At 45.9% G+C, this 19,178-nt stretch overlaps 2 protein-coding genes across 2 annotated transcripts; both read left to right on the top strand.

Moving 5' to 3' along the window:
* Positions 1 to 2,619: 2,619 nt before the first annotated feature.
* Positions 2,620 to 14,319, top strand: ERLIN2 (ER lipid raft associated 2). Its single transcript, XM_031602219.2, has 11 exons — positions 2,620 to 2,793; positions 2,874 to 2,955; positions 3,078 to 3,124; positions 3,862 to 3,923; positions 4,684 to 4,809; positions 6,663 to 6,736; positions 7,114 to 7,172; positions 8,189 to 8,280; positions 8,614 to 8,703; positions 10,210 to 10,289; positions 11,335 to 14,319. The coding sequence occupies exons 1-11, from the start codon at positions 2,687 to 2,689 to the stop codon at positions 11,542 to 11,544; spliced, it is 1,029 nt and encodes a 342-aa protein (XP_031458079.1). The 5' UTR covers positions 2,620 to 2,686; the 3' UTR covers positions 11,545 to 14,319.
* Positions 14,320 to 15,055: 736 nt separating this feature from the next.
* PLPBP (pyridoxal phosphate binding protein) lies at positions 15,056 to 19,129 on the top strand. Its single transcript, XM_031602220.2, has 8 exons — positions 15,056 to 15,213; positions 15,422 to 15,529; positions 15,603 to 15,638; positions 16,250 to 16,325; positions 16,595 to 16,729; positions 16,929 to 17,071; positions 17,648 to 17,746; positions 17,870 to 19,129. Exons 1-8 carry the CDS (start codon positions 15,118 to 15,120, stop codon positions 17,996 to 17,998), a joined length of 822 nt encoding a protein of 273 aa, XP_031458080.2. The 5' UTR covers positions 15,056 to 15,117; the 3' UTR covers positions 17,999 to 19,129.
* Positions 19,130 to 19,178: the final 49 nt, after the last annotated feature.

The raw sequence follows: 19,178 nt of genomic DNA, 5'->3' as shown, positions 1-19,178 counted from the left end.
TGCCTTGATTGCCAAGTGCTGTATTGTTAGCACTGACATGTAACGAGCCCGGACATACTTTAACACAATTCTTCACTGTAATCTGCAAATAACGTTCGATAGACTTAATTTGTTAAGTATTTCCCCCTCCCCCCCATGCCTTCCCTCTCCCCACTTTCTTTCCCTTTCAAAACCCTGTGAAGTGGATGGAAGGCCCCACACCATCCCACAGCCCTGCAGGGATGGCATGGCATGGGAATGGGGATGGGATGGGGATGGGATGGGGATGGGGATGGGGATGGAGGTAGGAATGGAATGGGATGGGGTGTGATGGGATGGGGATGGGGATGGAGGTAGGAATGGAATGGGATGGAGTGTGATGGGATGGGGGTGGGGATGGAGGTTGGAATGGAATGGGATGGAGTGTGATGGGATGGGGGTGGGGATGGGATGGGATGGGATGGGATGGGATGGGGATGGGGATGGGGATGGAGGTAGGAATGGAATGGGATGGGGTGTGATGGGATGGGGATGGGGATGGAGGTTGGAATGGAATGGGATGGAGTGTGATGGGATGGGGGTGGGGATGGGGATGGAGGTAGGAATGGAATGGGATGGAGTGTGATGGGATGGGGGTGGGGATGGGATGGGATGGGGATGGGGATGGGGATGGGGATGGGATGGGGATGGGGATGGGGATGGGGATGGGATGGGGATGGAGGTAGGAATGGAATGGGATGGGGTGTGATGGGATGGGGATGGGGATGGAGGTTGGAATGGAATGGGATGGAGTGTAATGGGATGGGGGTGGGGATGGGATGGGATGGGATGGGATGGGATGGGATGGGGATGGGGATGGGGATGGGATGGGATGGGGATGGAGGTAGGAATGGAATGGGATGGGGTGTGATGGGATGGGATGGGATGGGGGTGGGGATGGATGTGTGAATGGAATGGGCTGGGGTGGGATGAGATGGGGATGGGGGACAGGAATGGGGACTGAACAAGTGTGATCTTTCCACCCTGCTGCTCCCCACACGGCTGCACATGAGGTAACCTTAAACGTCGAAGCAGGAACCACGGGGACAGAGTTTTTCCACCTCTATTCACAACTGTCAGGCAGTGATTAATGGCCAACAGGCTCGAAATTGCCTTTATTGCCAGCTTGGTATTGTTACTTGTGACAGTTAATGAGGTTGGACAGACTTTTACGCAGCAATCACAGTGGGTCTCAGCCTCCCTCCTGCTGGGCTGGTGCCGCCAGCACTGGGACCATCCTGGCTGCCCCATTCCATGCTTTCCTGCCCTGTCCTGTCCCATTCCACCTCGTCCTGGTGCAAGGCAGCAGGTGGCAGGGGCTGAGGGTGACGATGCTGACAGGACTGTCTCAAAGACCTTCAGACTCCTCTCAGTTTTTGCAATAAAATCCCCAACAGATTTTCACTTCTGTGGGATAAGGAGAAACGGGCAGAGCTGAAAAGGCTTGGAGTGTGGGTGCAGTGAAGCATTCGTTGGTGTAAAAGAGTCTGTGCTGCTGCTGGGGCAGACACTGCTGAATGTTCCTGGCCCGAGGTGGAGGAATAATGATATTTTTGGCTTTTTTTTTTTTTTTTTTCAGGATTATTACAAATAATATTTACCTTTGTGCTCGTTCACATCTTGATGCTGTTAAACACGTGGCCGCAGCTGGTTTCCTATTCTGGGCAATGATATAGTGCCCATGTTATGCAGCAAAGCCTCTCCTGCGAGCCAGAACACCCCACATTTAAACATCTATTACTTTGCAATATTATATGAGTGCGTTTTGCTTCAGCTCGGAGCAATTTCCTAGTTTACTCTTATTAAACTGAGCGGGGCCGAGCAGAGGCTCGTGATTTATGAAACACATACGAGATTCATTAAAACCTTTAAAGATTTAATACATTTTATCAGGGCCTTAAATCTGGGCAAGCATTTTTTAAAAATCTTATGGAGAGAGTATTTCATCTCGGGCGCCTTTTGCACTTATTTAAGAGCTGTAACATTTGGACAGATAGAGCAGATACTTCACTCCCTATTTCTGAACAGCACCGAACCCTTCTGACAGCTTTGCGATATATAACCCTGGGAGATCTATCAATATAAGAATGAAATTAGACTATTTATTGGCACTTTATGATCCCTCTATGTTTTTAAGCCCCCTTGGACAGTTATAGAGGTGGGAACGTAGTGTATTTCTGCACTCTGGATGGCTGAGAATCCCCGCAGTGGGAGCAGAGTGCTGTGATTGCTGTGGCAGAAGGGGTGATGTGGGTTGGCAGTGGGGTGTAAACCCGTTTGGGGTGACTTCAAGGCGACTTTGGGGCGACTTTGGGGCGACTTTGGGGTTTGGTGATGCCCTTCAACAGCACAGTGGGCAACAAATGGTGATCCTGCATCCAGCAGCTCAGTCATGGGAGAACCTCCTGCAGAGTGGCTCCCTGGACACGAGGTTCACGCGCGGCGGGACAGAGCCTCGTGTTTTCCAGCACGACCTCGCTCTACAGCGGGACCGCGGAGCCGCGCGGTGCGTGGTGGCGCGGGCGGGATTCGAACTCTCAACCCTGAAGACTCCGTTCCTCCGCCGCCCCCTGGCGGCGCGCGGCGGCGTCGCGCATTAGTGACGTCACAGCTGCGCCGTTGCGGGAAGGCGGGCGCAGCGCAGCGCCGCGTCGTGCCGAGGCCGGGCATGGCCCAGCTGGGCGCCATCGCCGCTCTCGTCCTCAGTTTCCTCGCCGCCGCCTTCCTCTCCGCCATCCACAAGATCGAGGAAGGTCACATCGGCGTCTACTACCGGTGAGCGGCCTCCGCGGCTTCCCTTATCTCATCCCCGGGCCGGGCCTGCGCTCACGGTCGCTGTTCGCTTCTCCCCGCAGCGGCGGCGCGTTGCTGACCTCCACCAGCGGGCCGGGTTTTCACCTCATGCTGCCCTTCATCACGTCCTACAAGTCAGTGCAGGTGCTGTGGGGCGGGGCTGGGCTGCGTGCCGCCCCGGGTTGCGGGGTTGGGGGTGAGATGGGGACCCGCAGCGTTGCGGTGAGGAGCTGCCCTCGAAGGAACGTTTCTTTCATCGTTTTCAGACCACGCTGCAGACCGATGAGGTGAAAAACGTTCCCTGCGGTACGAGGTGAGGTGCTCGGCTCTCATTCCCCGCGGTTCTCCGGTTTTGATGAACGCCTTTTTCTCCCCTCTCCCCCTCCTCCTCCCACCAGCGTGCTTTAACACACGTACTGTGCTTTCACAACACTCCCCCTTACACAAAGCCAACGAAAGGCTCCTTAATGCTGTGTCCCATTGAGGTGGTTTCTGTGCTGCCCGTATCAGCGTCCCTGCACCGCTTATTTCCCCTGAGCTTCCACGTACAGAATTGTTGCAGCAGGAGTTGGGAACCTGATTCTTGGTGTGGTTTCATCTCAGAAGGAAACTGCGCTGTGGTTGAGTTCAGAGCGTGTTTTGCTCTTGTTTTTGTTTTTGTTTTTTTTTGTAGAATTTAATTTAATGTTATCAAACTTACATATTCCTAGTGAATAAGTTGCTTCCACTCTTCTTGCCTAAACTGAATCACGGGAAGAAAGTGGATTGCTTGATACGGATGGAAAGAGGGAAGAAATCAGGAGTTTATGTTTCCATATGGTAGTCACTAAGCCTGGGCTCACATTTAATGATTTGTGGCTAAACCAGGAGCCTGGTGCCAGGCGGGGGGTTGTACTGTTGTCGCAGCGGTGCTGCACAGAAGGATGTGAGTGCTGTGCTCAGCCCACTAGAGGGGGGTGTGCTCTGCTCAGAGGCTGTCCGGCTGCAGGGCAGAGCTTTCTTCCTCCTGCAAACTTTCCCTTATTTTTTTTATTTTCCTTCCTTTTGCAGTGGAGGAGTGATGATTTACTTTGACAGAATTGAGGTGGTGAATTTCCTGATCCAGAGTGCAGGTGAGTTCTTCCTCTGTGACCCTGTGCATCCTGCCATCCAGAGTGGTGGTTATTCTCCTGCTAGTACCAGATGAGGTGAACAGGTTTTGCCTGATGATTTGGAGCTGAGCAGTACTACAAGCATTGTGTGCTTGCATGCTGTGTGCCTTGTGGAGCTCTGTATTTCCTGGGTTTTAAACCAGCTCTACCAGACACTTTGTTTATTTTTTTTCTTGCACATACTTGTTCTTTGCTACTGGTTGCTTCACCAATAGCTGAATGTAATCCATCACTTCTTTTATTTTTTATTATTACGGCCCCACTGGGCTTTATGCTTCAGTGAAGAACTTCTAATTTGAATAACAAGATGTGCAACAGGCAGAGGAGGCAGAGAGCAGAAGGCTGGAATGTGACACAGAAGGACCTGTGCAGCCTTCTTTCAGCCTGTGTATTCTGCAACTCAGACACACCCTGTGCGTTTGCTGGGGGGTGACTTGCAGATAATCAAGAGTAGGCTGTTATTACTGAGATGTCATTCTGTTTATGAGGCATGTGACCAAATATTGGTTAGGGTGTGATTAAATATTAGCAGTAATTAAAACTCCCCTGAAGAAAGTAGTTGTGGTGCAGCCTCTTCTGTTTTGGGTGCATTTCTTGTTGCAGTCCATCACTGCATTTCTTGCTGCTGTGACTGAACCATAAATTCAGCCTGCCAGCACCCAACCCGCCCTGTGGCATCTCTCTATCCTAGCTGCTAATGTCAGTTGCACTTCTTTTGCAGTATATGACATAGTGAAGAACTACACTGCTGACTACGACAAAGCTCTCATCTTCAACAAGATTCACCATGAGCTTAACCAGTTCTGCAGTGTCCACACACTCCAGGAGGTCTACATCGAGCTGTTTGGTGAGCTGCCTCTCTGACCTTTCATTCCCAGATTGATGGCTCCTTGAATGACATCTCTGCAAGCTGTTTGCATTGTCTGCTGGTACAGAAGTCTCTAGTTTCAGCTGGGGAGCTTCTTGCATATTCATCTAGTGCCTGTTCTGTTTGGAATCACAACTGTTAACCTGTTATATTGACCTCATTTTATCTTTTTACAGTGCTTCACTCTATTACACAAAAAAACACAAGCCCAAACCTGTCAGAAGTAGCACAGGGATTAGGGAAGGGAGTAGTAATTCTGCTGCATTATATGTGTTTAGCAAATGTGACTGGTTGAGTCAGTTGCAATATTTGCTATTCCAGATGGAAAAGGCAGTCTTTTGCTCTTAGCTGTTAAAAAAAAGTGTGCATTCCCTATCTTAATGGCTTGATAATTTTTGTGTCATGCACATTGCTGTGGTTCCTGGGTGCTGTGAGTGAGTGCTACAAACCAGAGCTGTGTGGTGAGGGCCTGCTGACTTTCCCTTCCTCTCTGCAGAGCAGTGGGAAATCAAGCAGCACAAACACTGGGAGTGCATTACGAGAGACAGCCTGAAGAAAAGTGGTGGTTTCTTGGTAGAAATTGTCCAGTCTCTGCCAGTGCTGAGTGTTTTCATTATGGCTTTGGAGTGAGAAGAAATCCCTTCCAGCATCTGGCAGTACAACAGTGCTGGCTGCAGATGAAGTGTTGCTGTGAACGGTTTGGACCCAAACTGTACGGGATTAGTGGCTGAGATTTCAGTGCCAAGTGCCTGAAAGAGCACAAGGTGTTTGCAAACCACTTCTCTGTTTAATTAGGGCTTTTCAAGAAGCTTGGCTATCCCCTTTCTGATGGGGCCTCTGCAGAAAATGTAGAACTAGGGCTCAGTTTGCCTCCTGTTCCTTTATGGGGTTGTTGGTGAATGTGCTGGTTCTTTGTCAATGGAGACTCCAGATGTCAGCAGCTGCTGATGACAACTGCTTGAAATGGACTCAAGACAACCAATTTGCACAGAAGGAACTTGTATAAACCCCTGTGTAACTTTTTCAGTCTGAGCTGAAAGTTTTCTGGCTCTGGAGTTCTGAAATGGGGCACAGCCCATTTCAAGCAGACTTATGTCATTCTCTGCCCCCACATCTGCAAGCAGGTGCAGGAAACTGATAACAGCTGTTTCCTAAACTCCTGGCTGAACTTCATTATGAGTGTGAGTTCCAGCTCACTAAAATGGGACCAAAGCAAATAATCAAGGAGTGCAATGTGATCACTTTCAAGGCTATTACATTTTTATTTTCCCTTTGAATTTCTCAGCAGACCCCAACTGGAAACACTGCTATCCTTAGAGCTCTTCACTGAAGAAGGGTTTTGTTCTGTGCTTCCTTTTGAAATTTCTTAGCTATGCTGGAATAAACCATTATCCATTCAGCCAAACAGGCTTTACCAATGAAATTGTTGCAGCCTATTAAAATAAGTCATGCAGCCATTTTACATTTCTGCCTTTCTATTTTCTTTGCTGCTGGCACAGATACAGTTCCTAATCATTCAAGATTTAGCTGGATCAGATCTGCTCCAGAATCCAGTTGGGAAGGTATCAGTAGGGAAGTGAGTGAGAGCACAGATTCTTTGCCATGGAAAAGCTACTTCTGGCTCAAAGAAAATCCAAACTGTAGGTTACTGAAAAGTGAAGAGAACTTCATCTTATGCTTCTTTAGTCTTTCCCAAGTTCTTGTCATTGGTCAGCGTTGCTTGACATGGTGAAAAAGGTGTGAACGACACCTGAGGTCAGGGATGGTGTTTCTCAGCCCAGCATTTCAATATCAAGCTTACATTTCTTACCTGCTTTCTTTCCTCCCAACAGACCAGATTGATGAAAACCTTAAACTGGCATTGCAGCAAGACCTAACTACAATGGCCCCTGGATTAATTATACAGGTAATCATGGTTCTCTTTGGAGGTGCATAGATCACAAGGGTTAAAGGCTAAGAGGAAATAGCAAGATGTAGCTCTTAGAAAATTCCCTGAAAGTACAGACTTTGTTAACATGAGGAATGGGAATGTCCTTCCTGTCCCCTCTTAGCTTTGCCTTGTTTGCTTTCTTTAAGTGATACCCTCAATCCTAGCTTATCCAGCTTGTTCCTCCTGTCAGGAGATCATTCAGTCCAGCGTTTGCTCTGCAGAGCATGTAAAAGCGTAAAAGCTTTGTCTGGCAGAGCTCACTACAAGTTGTGAGCTCCCCCACCCTCTGCAGCCTCAGGGAGCCTTTTGATTGTTGGCTGCTTGCCTATGTTTTCTTCTGTCTCTCTTTCCAGGCAGTTCGAGTTACAAAGCCAAACATCCCTGAAACAATCCGGAGGAATTATGAGCTCATGTAAGTGCCTGAGACTTGCACCTTTGTGTTACCAAAAGGAGTCGGTCATCCAGATTAATGTGTTTTCACAGCATGCACTGATCAGAGTAGCCTGTGCTCTGCCTTGTGCTGCCTTGCTGCCATTCAGAACAGCTCTAGTGAGGCTGCACCAGACAAGCGTGTGTCTGTGAGTGGCTGCAGGTCACTGCTGAGGGTATTACTCCATCTCGAACACTTGAGCATAGTTATTTGCCCAAAGGCTCCTTCCCCTTGACACTGACTCTATTTTAAAAAGGCCTCACAGAGCATGTGAGTGAGTGGCAGGTGGATAGATTCCACCACTTAATCCTGCTGTTTGACTAGGATGGAGAAACTGTTGATTCAACAGGCTGAAGACTTGCAAAGCTTTGGAATAACTTTCTTTAAAAGCACTTGACATACTGATCCCTTTTCAATGCTGTGAGCCAGCTGCCTTTTCTTGCACTCAATTATTCAGAAATGCTTATGTTCTCTGAGCACTCTGCCAACAGAGTCTGCACAGGCTAGAATCAGTTCCCTCTCATCCATTCTGCCTGACCTTTTGGTGTCGTGGCAAGTCATGTGCAATAAGGTCACATTAGAATCCTCAATCAGTGTGTTCTTATCTCTTGCCATAAATCCAGTTGAGAAAGATTTGCTCTTGGCTCCAATCTCTTCCCTGATTGGGAGCAGGAGCAGACTATTTATATTCTTTTCAGTATGTGTACACACACACTTTATGTGCCCAAAGCAGTAAGATGGAAAAGACTAGCGTGTAAAATGCACACCCCCATTTGACTGAATGGTGATTTCAAAGCTATGTGCATCCAAATGGAGGAAAATAAGCTGTCACGTGAGATTTTGTTTTAGGAAGAAGCTCTGAAGGTGCTTGCTCTCACTTTCTGTGGCTCTCAACGTATACTTGAAGGAGATTTAAGCCAATGGTTCATCCTCGTGATGTGGTTGGCCAAGCTATTTTGTGAGCTCACGTTTTATAACTGCCTTTTCTGACACCCTAGGGAGAGTGAGAAGACAAAGCTGCTGATTGCAGCACAGAAGCAGAAGGTGGTGGAGAAGGAAGCAGAGACAGAAAGGAAGAAGGCCCTCATTGGTCTGTATGGCTTTGTCTGACAGCAGTAGCTATTGGTGCATGGTGGGGTAGGTGGCAAGCAGAAACCAAACTGGGAACAAAGGGAGTTACACACCTGGTTCACTGATGGGTGATTTCTCTGCTGCATCTTTTTGCTGCTGATCTGATACTCTTCCAGAGAAACTCAAGTGGGTTCCAGCTTTACCCACAAATGTAGGCTGATACTTTCTGAGGGCTGAAAATTCTTATTAATGACTGCCACCAGAAGAGGATAGGAAGGACTTCTGTGGATGAAATTGCTTTGGCAATAGGAAGACAGCAATAACAATGTGGACGTGCTCTCTTTAATTTCAGAGGCAGAAAAAATAGCACAAGTTGCTGAAATAACTTACGGACAGAAAGTGATGGAAAAAGAAACGGAGAAAAGGATTTCAGAGATTGAAGGTGAGCGATGAGCTTTTCAATAAGAAAATGTTCTGCAGTGATTTATCTGAAGAATCTTTAGGTCTAAGTCATTCCTGGTTCTGTAATTTTTCTGTTTAGTCTGCATTTTGCTTTTTTGACCTTTTTATTTTTCTTTAGCAAATAGACTTGACCAGAGGTGGGAATAGGAGTGTTGTTTTTTTTTTACAGACTGTTTCTTAAAGCTTTTTGTAATGATGATCTCTCGAGGAGATTGTGCTGTTAAATTAAGAAGACGTCTCATCCAATACAATGCTTTATCAAGCAAATTCTAGGATGTAAAAAGAGGTCTGCATTTCCAGCTCAGAGTAGCGAAGCCTTGTTTTCAGTTCCTTTCATTGTAGGTCCTGTCAACCTTTGCAGAGGTCCACTGAGGAGCCAATTAAGAGTTTTACAGATCAGCAACTTCTCATTATGAAGTTATTTGCAGGAGTACAATAAGGTTTTATTTCTTAAAAATGTGTGTCAGGCCTTCAGCTCAGCTCTGTGCCTGTAGAGGATTCAGGTCTTCATTCTTTTAAGTGTCCCTGTTAGGGACTACTGCAGTTATTAGTCCAAAGAGGAAGTCTCAGGAAAACCATCCCGTTCTTAAGTGTTGTTGCTCACAGGGCTCCCCACTAATCTAGGTAAACAAGTAGGATTATTCAGCTGTGCAATTCTCAGATCCAAATTAACATGTATTACAAATATGTGGCTCCCTTTTATAGAAAGAATCTCAAGAGATCACATCAAACCAGCCAGATTAAATTCATCTTAGCCTTAACTTGATGGCTTGGCATCGCTTCGGTGTCATCTGACGGATAAAAAGTCAGAAGCCAAAAAGAGGAATGCAGTACAGAAAAGGGAAGTGTTTCTTTCCTTAAATGTCTTTGTTAGGAGCAGGGAAGTTCAGTGTCCTTTGGGATCAGGACCTTGACACGGTCACTGATACTGCAGCAGGACAGCTCTGCCAACATCTGTCCATGGGGCAGAGCCTATAAAGGTTAAAGCTGCTTGCCCCTACATGCCAGAGCTTTAACCTCAGTATCCCAGACAGAATCCCATCTGGGGAATTGCATTAACAGCCACAGGCTTCATCTGCAGAGCAGACTGCTGTGCAGTTCTTGGAGTCCTCTGCAAATGTCATGGGTAAATATCACTTTTGCAGCCCTACAGTTGTTTTGTTTGCAGCACGAGAGTTAGTGGCTGGCTAGAGAAGAAAGAGCATTCTCTGCCTGTGTGACAGGACAGTAATAAAAACCTTATGTTTATAAAATGCTTTGAGGTCTTCAGTTGCAGATACAATTTATTTAATATTATCATCCTGTTGTATTTTAAATGTAAAGGCAGATCCCATTTCTGGGTCTCCAGTTTTGTTCCCTCTTCCCCTTGTTGTATCCCTAACAGTTCAGATATGGTACTTGCTGCTTTAAAAATCTTCCAGCTGTAAGTGGTGCTAACATGACTGGAAATAAAAATCTGAATATGGGAGCATATGTTTTCTTCCAGATGCTGCGTTTCTTGCAAGAGAGAAGGCAAGAGCTGATGCTGAATGCTATACAGCTATGAAAGTAGCCGAAGCTAACAAGGTATTACTTCCTTATGCTGTGCCTTGAAGCAGAGCTCCTAACATTAGGCTGTATAAAAATACTCAGCAGAAGAGCAGTCTTTACTGCTTGCTCATCGTGTCTTGTTGTTTTGGTCAAAAAGCAAAACAAAGACAGAGAAGTTATCTTTGAGACTGAAACAATAATTATATCCTTACTTGCAAATTCACTTTCTGCTCTGAACAGATGAATTTGTGTCAGGGTACGTGAAATATCTGGTTTATGTCTGGAGCCAGATCTGGTAGATGCTAATGGGGCCATGACTCCCACTGTAGAAAGAATATCACTTTCAGTGTTGCCCTTTCATGCTGCTGTAATGAGACATGTTGATCCATTTCAGTCTGCAAGCTAGCAAGTCACCCAGGCAGGGGGAGATCTGCAGAGTGGCAGGCTTAAAGTAAACAAGTATTCAGGTAAAGAACAAATTCACCAAACTAATTAGCCTGGCAAAGCCTTGTTCCTGCAAAAAACAAAACCCTAGAGACAGAAATTACATGGATGCAACTGCTGGACTCGTTACTGTCTACATCAGGTTCCCAGGACATCCCAGCAGGAAGACTTCCTGTGTTGTAAGGGTCAGTAGAAATGGTCAGAGGGTCTGAGATGGTTGTGCACAAGTTCTGTTCCAGTTAGATATTCTGTTCACTCTTTTATAATGTCATTATCCTGAAAGAGTGATCTCTGCCTTGTGAAACAGACTCTTTAATCCACTCTGTGGGGGAAAAAAGGCAGTTCTAGTAGCTTACATTGTGAGAGCTTTCAGTGAGTTATGTGCTTCAGAGCATCTCCATCTCTGTGGCACGTTTGGACTGAACATTTCCCCAGCTGCTTCCATCACTTTCTCATTTTGCCATTCAGTCACTGGGACTTAGAGCTTTGCTTAGACGTGCTGAAAGAGAGCATTCTTCAGGGTAGTACTCCAGCTGGAGAGAGGATGAGCATGCCCACTAGTGTTCTGGAAAGGTAGATGCCTCCTGCGCTTTTGAATGAGTCTGAGCTGTTGGTGATCTGTTTTCTTTTTGTGCAGCTGAAGTTAACTCCCGAATACTTGCAGCTGATGAAATACAAGGCTATTGCAGCAAACAGCAAGATCTATTTTGGCAAAGATATTCCCAACATGTTCATGGACTATGCAGGTAGCCAGAGTAAATTTGCGGAGGGACTGGCAGAAGGGATCCATGAAGAGGATGGGGCAGGACCCAGTGAGGACACAAAACTGCTTCATAACACCAACTGAAAAGAAACATTTATATTTGTTTTATATCAAAAGAAACATGAACTGAGAAGTTCCTTTTCGTTTTCCCCTTTTCCTGTACTGAAAGAGATAAAATTTAATCCTCTCAATCTTTTGTATGACAATTAGACACAATGATTTGGTATTTATGGAGTGTTGTTTCTGGTAACTGCTAAGTAATCTGCTCCAGATGTGTCTGCTAGATGCACCTCTCCCTTCTCATGGGCTAATAAACCCAGTGATTCCAGAGAGGCTAGCTAGGCTATCTGTTCTGCAGCCAGCTTAGATGGTTAATTAGTTTTGAATTGAGGTTGTTGGTAGCAGTTGGAAGTTTTGAGATTTTGGCAGGAGGGGGATTGCTGCTATGACCTTTTATTTTCTAGTTGGAAATTTCTACTACTTAATTCAAACAAACACCCTTTGAGAAGAAGAAAAAAAAAAATTTAAAAAGGTGCTAGACTTTTTGTACACTACCCATGTCTGCTTGAAGGCTTTGCTCAGATGGTGGGTCGCTGCCTGGAGCACTGGGACTAACAGCCCATGTGTTCACTCCAGGTCCATCCTGCCTGCAAAGGTGTAGCAAATACATGAAACTACCATTTACTGAGGTCTGAGCCAAAGTGTTTTTTCAGTAGTGCAGTTGAAACCACATGCACAGTGAGGTACAGCACTTCAGCTGAAGTGTTGCAGGTTACCCTGGGGGAGATGTAAGCCTTAGACCACCTGTCACACAGGTAGTGGCCCAAACTACTCATTTTCTGCATTTTAACACTGGTTTCTTTTCCATTTGTCATATTTGGGGAGAGCAGAGGGGAGTTTGTGTTTATCTGCTGGTTGAGGGGCTTAGATGTGCTGGTGGAGGCAGTGCCTGCCACTGGCTAATTGAACTTAACTTTTGGTGAAACCAGGCTGCAAGCACGGTACTTGTCACAGTTGTCATAGTCAGAAAAAAGGAGAGAGAATGCAGTTTTTGTCTCAGGGACCCTGACCTTGCAAAAAGCCTTGCTAGTGAAAAACTGCTTGAATGATTCATCCCACAGTCACTGCAGTACCTCTGCTGGTCTGTGAGACCAATGGAATTTCAGTGTTTGCAGTGTTGTATTTGAAGATGTTCAGAGAAGCTGAAATGAATGGAACCTTGTACCTGGGTGATTTTTTTCAGAATGGTCCTTGAGAGGAAGATCTCCTAGGAGCAATAGACTCAAAGCACTGTTTTGAAAAAAAAAATCACAGGGCAAAAATGACAGCCTCTTCTCTCTGGGCTGTTCAAAGAGACATGTTCATTCTTTGCTCAGAACAGTGAGATATGATGCACCTTTCATTTCAGAAAACTGATTCGTTTTTTACTTACCAGATGCAAAGAGGTAACATGTCTTTTGTTTTACATTTGCAAAACTTGAGGGGGTGTTAAAGGCAAAAGTTCAGGGCTAGAAAACTTTTTTTCCTCTCCCCCTAAATCCATCTGCCACTTGGCAGGAGAGCCTGCTTATTAATTGCTGTTATAATTTGCAGCCAATGCGTCCTTATAAGATGATGAAAGCATAAGCACTAAGTTGGTCAGGACCAACCTGTCGAATTTATGATCTTTTGCCCCAAATGCTTGCTGCTTACTAAGCTTGGTTTCACATTTCAGTGTTTTTAATGCATTAATCATTTTAAATAAGTAATTCACACTAAGATAGAAATCTCATTAATTTCTGCTGCTTGTTCCAGTATTTTCATTTCAGTTTTATTTTCCCTGTTAGAAGAATTACAGTTGATACTTGAAAATGCAAAATAAAAGAGATTGTCAGTTTCTGCTGGAGAAAAGTCCCATCTCCTTTATGTAATCTTTGTATTTGCTGGAAAATCTTAAGCTAAGAGTAGTTCCATCCCCGGACTGACAGCACAGTGGTCATAAAAACTGCATTGAGAGGTAGGCTGTAATATTGCTCACTTTTCTAAATAGGTCTCTGCAAGATGTTGAACAGAGAACAGCAGAAATGTAGGGGTGAGGTAATAGTACCTAAACTTTTAGGGTGATCTCATTTGTTTGGCGTTATTTTGCATTCATGTGAAGGTTTTCCATTAGTAAGTAAAACCTGCTTTTTTACGAAAGTGTTTTCACTAATGAGGGGACACAAATAAACCAAATGGTATTACAAAGGATGTTTTTGTATGAGTTTTGTATTGAGTAAAACAATAGCTTGGAATAAGTAGGTCTTATGGATTTTAAATTGAAAACATTACTGCTGAAGTATTTCTCAGAGGAAGAGGAAGAATAGAAGGAGTAGCCAGTATTATTGATTCCAAACTTGCATTTTTAAAACATTTTGGAACCTTTGTGGCTCTGCACCGCTGAAAACCAAGTAATTTAGTTAACCTAATAACAGATTAACAAAAAAAAAAAAAAAAAGCAAGAACAAAGTTGAAATTGTACCAGTCCTTAAAGGCCAGGGTTGATCATTTGCTTTTCATTCGAGTTCTTCATTCTACGTATAATTTCCTTAATTTTTCCAGAGTAGATGTGACCCTACATGTAAACCTTTATCCCATTTATCTCTTTCGCTGTCATTCTGTCATCTCCATGATCTTGCAGTCTCAAAAGGAAGATCTAAATGCTGAAACAGCTCTGTCTAACAAAGAAGCACAGGTTTGCTGTTTTGCACTGCTATACCTGGGAACTGTTGGCAGGGGCACGGTGATGCTTTACCAGTGCAGCTGTGGATCTGTAATACTGAATTAAAAGCCTTTTTATTTTGATACTTGCTATGACAATAAAATGGCCTTCAATTTTAATCTCAGTCTGGTTTTATGGACCTTTAACACGATGAGGGGGTGGGTTTGCAGGGAGGCATTACCAGGAGTTCAGCTGTGGGTGGGTATGGAGTTGCAGAACATCAGAAAATCACCATCACAAAAGTTTTGCAGTGAAGTTAGCAGGAAATAATTGCCTGCCAGGCTCTTGGGAGCAGCTGTGTAAAAACTGTTGGTGCTCAAAACAGGGGCTGGGGGAGGGCAAGGTCTGTGAATGAGGGAAATATTTTGGCTGATGGCCTCCAGCTGGCACCTTCCATACAGCTTGGCACTGCCTGTGTGAACCCCACAACTGTGGGCACAGCCCTGGGTTCACACAGGGCCTATGGGGTGAGCGATGGAGCCCGTTTTATGGTTTATTTGCTTATTTTTAGTGCTGAAAGCTGTGCCCTGGAGGAGCTGTTCTGGATGTGGATGGCAAGGATTTGGTTTATTTGTGGGTGGTGTTGAGGGTATGTGCAGACACCAAACTGAGAGCATAGCACGGGTCTTTACTCCTTTCTCACTGCGTTCAGGAAGCTTCACCAGAGGCCGGCAGAAAGCCTCTAAAGCCCTGGGGAGCTGCGGGCCTCGCCGCCTGACCTTCCCCTCAGCACCCTACGCCATGAAGCCCATGACCTTCCCAATATGGCGCCGCCAACCTTCCCAACATGGCGGCCCCGCTTTCCCGCCCCTCGCTGCCATTGGTCGGCGACGGCAACGGCGCGTCTCGATTGGTCGCCGTGAGGGGGCGGGAACGTCACGCGTGTGTGGCGGAAGTCGGCGCGGCGGCAGCAGGGGATGTGGAGAGCGGGCATGGCCGCCGGGGAAGGGCTGGGACCGGCGCTGCGGGCCGTCACCGAGCAGGTGCAGCAGGCGGCAGCGCGGAGGCCGCAGGTGAGGGTTGCTGAAGGGTTGAGGAGGTTGGGCTCGGGGTGAGAAGCTGTGCGTGCGGAGATAGGCCTGCGAGCTGCGGAGGCAAGCCCGCTTCGCGAGGGCGGCCCGCCCGTTTCCATGGCAACGGGCCTACCGCCATAAGCAGCGCGGTGTGAGCGGGGCTGTGGGGTTGCTGGGCCGCCCCCGGTACTGAGCGTTCTTCCCGCAGGGTCTCCCGGACGTGCAGCCGCGTTTGGTGGCCGTCAGCAAGACGAAACCCGCGGAGATGGTGCTGGACGCCTACAGCCACGGGCAGCGCAGCTTTGGGGAGAACTACGTGAGTGCGGGCTGTTCTGTGTGCCCAGGGAGCACCGTGTGGTCCTAACGTAGATCTTCTTGTGTTCTCCTAGGTTCAGGAGCTGTTAGAAAAGGCGTCAGATTCCAGAGTAAGTGCGTGCTTTTTTTTTTTGTGTGTGTGTGTGTGTGTTATTCCTCCTCACAAAGCTGTGTCCTGAAGGCTGTCCAGCAGAAGTCCTGGCTTTTTGTAGGGAGGTGGTGATGGAGGCTGTTAGATCGACTTCTGAAATCTCCATGTTTTTTGAAGGTTGTTCTTAACTCTGTGCCTCTTCGCTCTTCCCCCTACTTGCATTATAGGCTCCAGAGTATCCTGTGAATATATGTATGCACCTTAGTCATAAAATGTCTGAGCAGCACTTTATCTCTCGTGATCTCTGCCCTAGGATGGGCACAGTCCCCATTTTAAAATGGTAACATCTTTGTTTTGGGGAAAGCAGTTTGTTTTGTGATTGTTCTCTTACAAAAGAGCCTTTCCCACTCACCTTGCAATTAACTTTTTGCTGCCTCAGCCCTGCTTCTCTCCAGAGTGTGAAGCCATCTCAGTGCACACAAGTGCTATCTGAGCTGTGCTATTCAGAGTAAACAGAAGAAGACTGGTATGGGATGTGTGGTATCTTGTTTGTGGGTAAAGCAGGACCTAATAACTGCATGAAAGAAGGAGGAATCCTCATTCAAACCTACCTGTTCCTTTTGCTTACAGATTCTGTCTTCTTGTCCGGAGATCAAGTGGCATTTTATTGGCCATCTGCAGAAAAGTAATGTCAACAAGCTGGTCGGTGAGCTCTGTTTATCTTTATTTGTGGTATCCCATGGGCAATATTCTCCCGGTGTTTAAATAATAACCATCTTTATCACCTATTAATTCTGATAATTGCAAGCTAGCAAGAAGACCAATTAGCAAGTGAAAGAACCTGGTGCTGCCCTGTGTTTCAGTCCTGATTCACTTTGTTATCTCTTGCCATATTCTGCTACTAGCTGTGCACAACTGTAAACAACTATTCTTGTGTTACACAGGCAGCTTGAAGCCTCTGTGTTTTCTCCCTAGCTGTCCCTAACCTGTTCATGTTGGAAACAGTGGATTCTGTGAAACTGGCAGACAGAGTCAACAGCTCATGGCAGAAAAAAGGATCACCTCAGAAGCTGAAAGTCATGGTGCAAGTTAACACCAGTGGAGAAGACAGTAAGTGGCAGACACTTTTTCTGATGATGTGCAGATCTGTCCTGCTGACTTGATAGAAGAAACAACCTGGATGTGTTGGTTTGTGTTCTTAAGGAGTTTTTCTCTGCTGAGATGATATTTAACCATCAGTTAGCTTCTGCCTGACTGTGGGGGAAGTTCTCTCACAGAACTTGGCACAGATCACCCTACTTTTTGCTAGGTAAACATGGCCTGCCTCCCAGAGACACTGCAGCTGCTGTGGAGCATGTTATCAACAAGTGTCCAAGCCTGGAATTTGTGGGGCTGATGACAATTGGCAGCATTGGACATGACCTTAGCAAGGGGCCAAATCCTGACTTCCAGGTAAGATTTTTGGAAGAAAATGTCAACTGTTGGCTGGCCTCCCATTACACTGAGGGTGTAAATCTGATTGTAGATTGCCAGTAGAAGCACAGACCTGGTTCAGAGTAGTACAGACCTCTGAAGTATCAGTATTAAATAAAGTGATGGGCTCATTTCTGCAGATGCCTGATGCGTGTGCATTTTTTGTCCCATCTTTTTTCTCAAGCTTTAGCCGGAATATCAACAGAGCACTTTATGCAGCAGTTTTTGTTCTGAATCCTCTGGTCCTGCTTTCAGATAATATTTCCTTCAGCCTCTTGTGCATAGGGCTGTATCAGGAAGGGGAACTGGTTCTGCATTCTTTATCTGTCATAACTGGTTGTGTAGACTTGTGTGTGCATTGTTAGTAACGTAGCCTGCAGTGGGAAGTCTTCAGATGCCTTCCCAGTGCTGCAGAGCAGGCATCAGAGGAGTGTGGGACCTTCACCTTCTGTGTTAGGGAGACTTCAAAAAAAAGCAGAAATCATGATGAATGAAACCTTAAAAACGTGTCCAAAATGTCACCAAATGTGTGATTTTTCTCTTTCTTCCTTCTAGGTGCTGCTATCTTTGCGTCAAGAAGTGTGTGAAAAGCTGAATCTCCCCATTGAGAAGGTGGAGCTGAGCATGGGCATGTCCACAGACTTCCAGCATGCAGTAAGTCATTTCCTTCTGCCACCCCTTCTCTGTCAGAGAGGAAGCTGCCCTTCTGTGAGATGGGGAGCATCGAGATTAGCCACCTACTTGTGCTGAATTCCTTCTTTCTGCCTCCTTCCATAGATAGAGGTTGGATCCACAAACGTCAGGATTGGAAGCACCATTTTTGGAGAGCGTGATTATTCCAACAAGGCAGATGGTGGTAAGGCCCCTGCTGGAACTAAAGGCAAAACAGAGGCCTCAACAGCATAGGGTCATTAGATGGACAGATGATAGGAGACCTCACTATGCATTCTTACCTCCATCCTTGCCAGCACCAAATCATGGCAGGGGAAGGAATTCCTCATAACAGAACAGAGGCCTGAAACGCCTCGTAATTTATTGTGATTATTAGAGAGCACCCATAGAAACTGGAAATGTCTATAACCAAAAATGATAAGAGAGATTAAGGTTGAAGATGACTGTAGTATCTTGGCTACTTCAGGCACATCATGAACAGTGACTTTTGGATAAGTAGGTTGAGCAAACAATATTTGTCAGGATGAAGTTGCTCCTGGACAAGATGTTTCCTCAGCAGTGCCGGTCATTATATTGTCATTGAGGGCTACGTTGTTCATTAAACAAGTTACATGAGAGACATGTAAGTGTTTCCTTTGCCTGGGGTTGCTATTGAGCAATGCTTGGTACTGTAGCACGTGGTGACACTGAACGTGCTGAAGAGATGGCATCCGTTTAAACAGAGGATAAATAACAAGCACACGAGGATGGGTAAAGAACAGAGTTTAGAGTTTGTGGCCTGATGTTCTGGTTGCAGATCACAGGTGTGGAACTATCTTTTCAGCTGGTGTTTGTGTTTGTTCTTTCTGATGGATGTTACAGGCTTTTCCCATTGGTTACATGTATTTGAAGTGCTGGTCTGGCCTTCACCCCTCTTGCAAGAGGGAAACAGGGCTCTCTCATTCTAGCAACTGTTTCTTCAAGATCTGAGCAGAAGCTCTGCACCATGTCAGGGGCTGCTTGGTCAGCAGTAACTGCAGCAAGTCTCATGTAATCTGTTACAGCTCTGTGCTCTGGGTTTTTGTGTGCTGCTGAGAGGAGACATTGGTTGCCAGCAGAAACATCCTTCCTAGGCTTCCTCTGTGTATGCAATCAAATCTAGCTGTTGGTTTTGCTTTCTGACTATAAATGCTGAATGCAAATGAAAAGAGTGAACTCCAACACTAACCTGTTGTAGCTACATGGTTTAAAAGCAACATGCAGTCTGAGCTGCCCTCTCTGGAACTGCACAATGTGTTGTTTCATAGTTTGTTAATAAAAAGTGGTGAATTCAAATGCCATCTGTGCCAACTATAAAGCTATTAAAGATGTTATTTTTATGTTCTAGCCCTGAGAGTTGTTGGAGCTTTTTTTTTTTTTTTTCTTTTGTAATCTG

This window comes from Phasianus colchicus, chromosome 27, assembly GCF_987193195.1.
Source record: "Phasianus colchicus chromosome 27, bPhaCol1.hap1.1, whole genome shotgun sequence".
NCBI lineage: Eukaryota > Metazoa > Chordata > Aves > Galliformes > Phasianidae > Phasianus > Phasianus colchicus.
The sequence above is the reverse complement of the archived record's forward strand: the minus strand, read 5'-3'. Positions and strand labels throughout refer to the sequence as shown.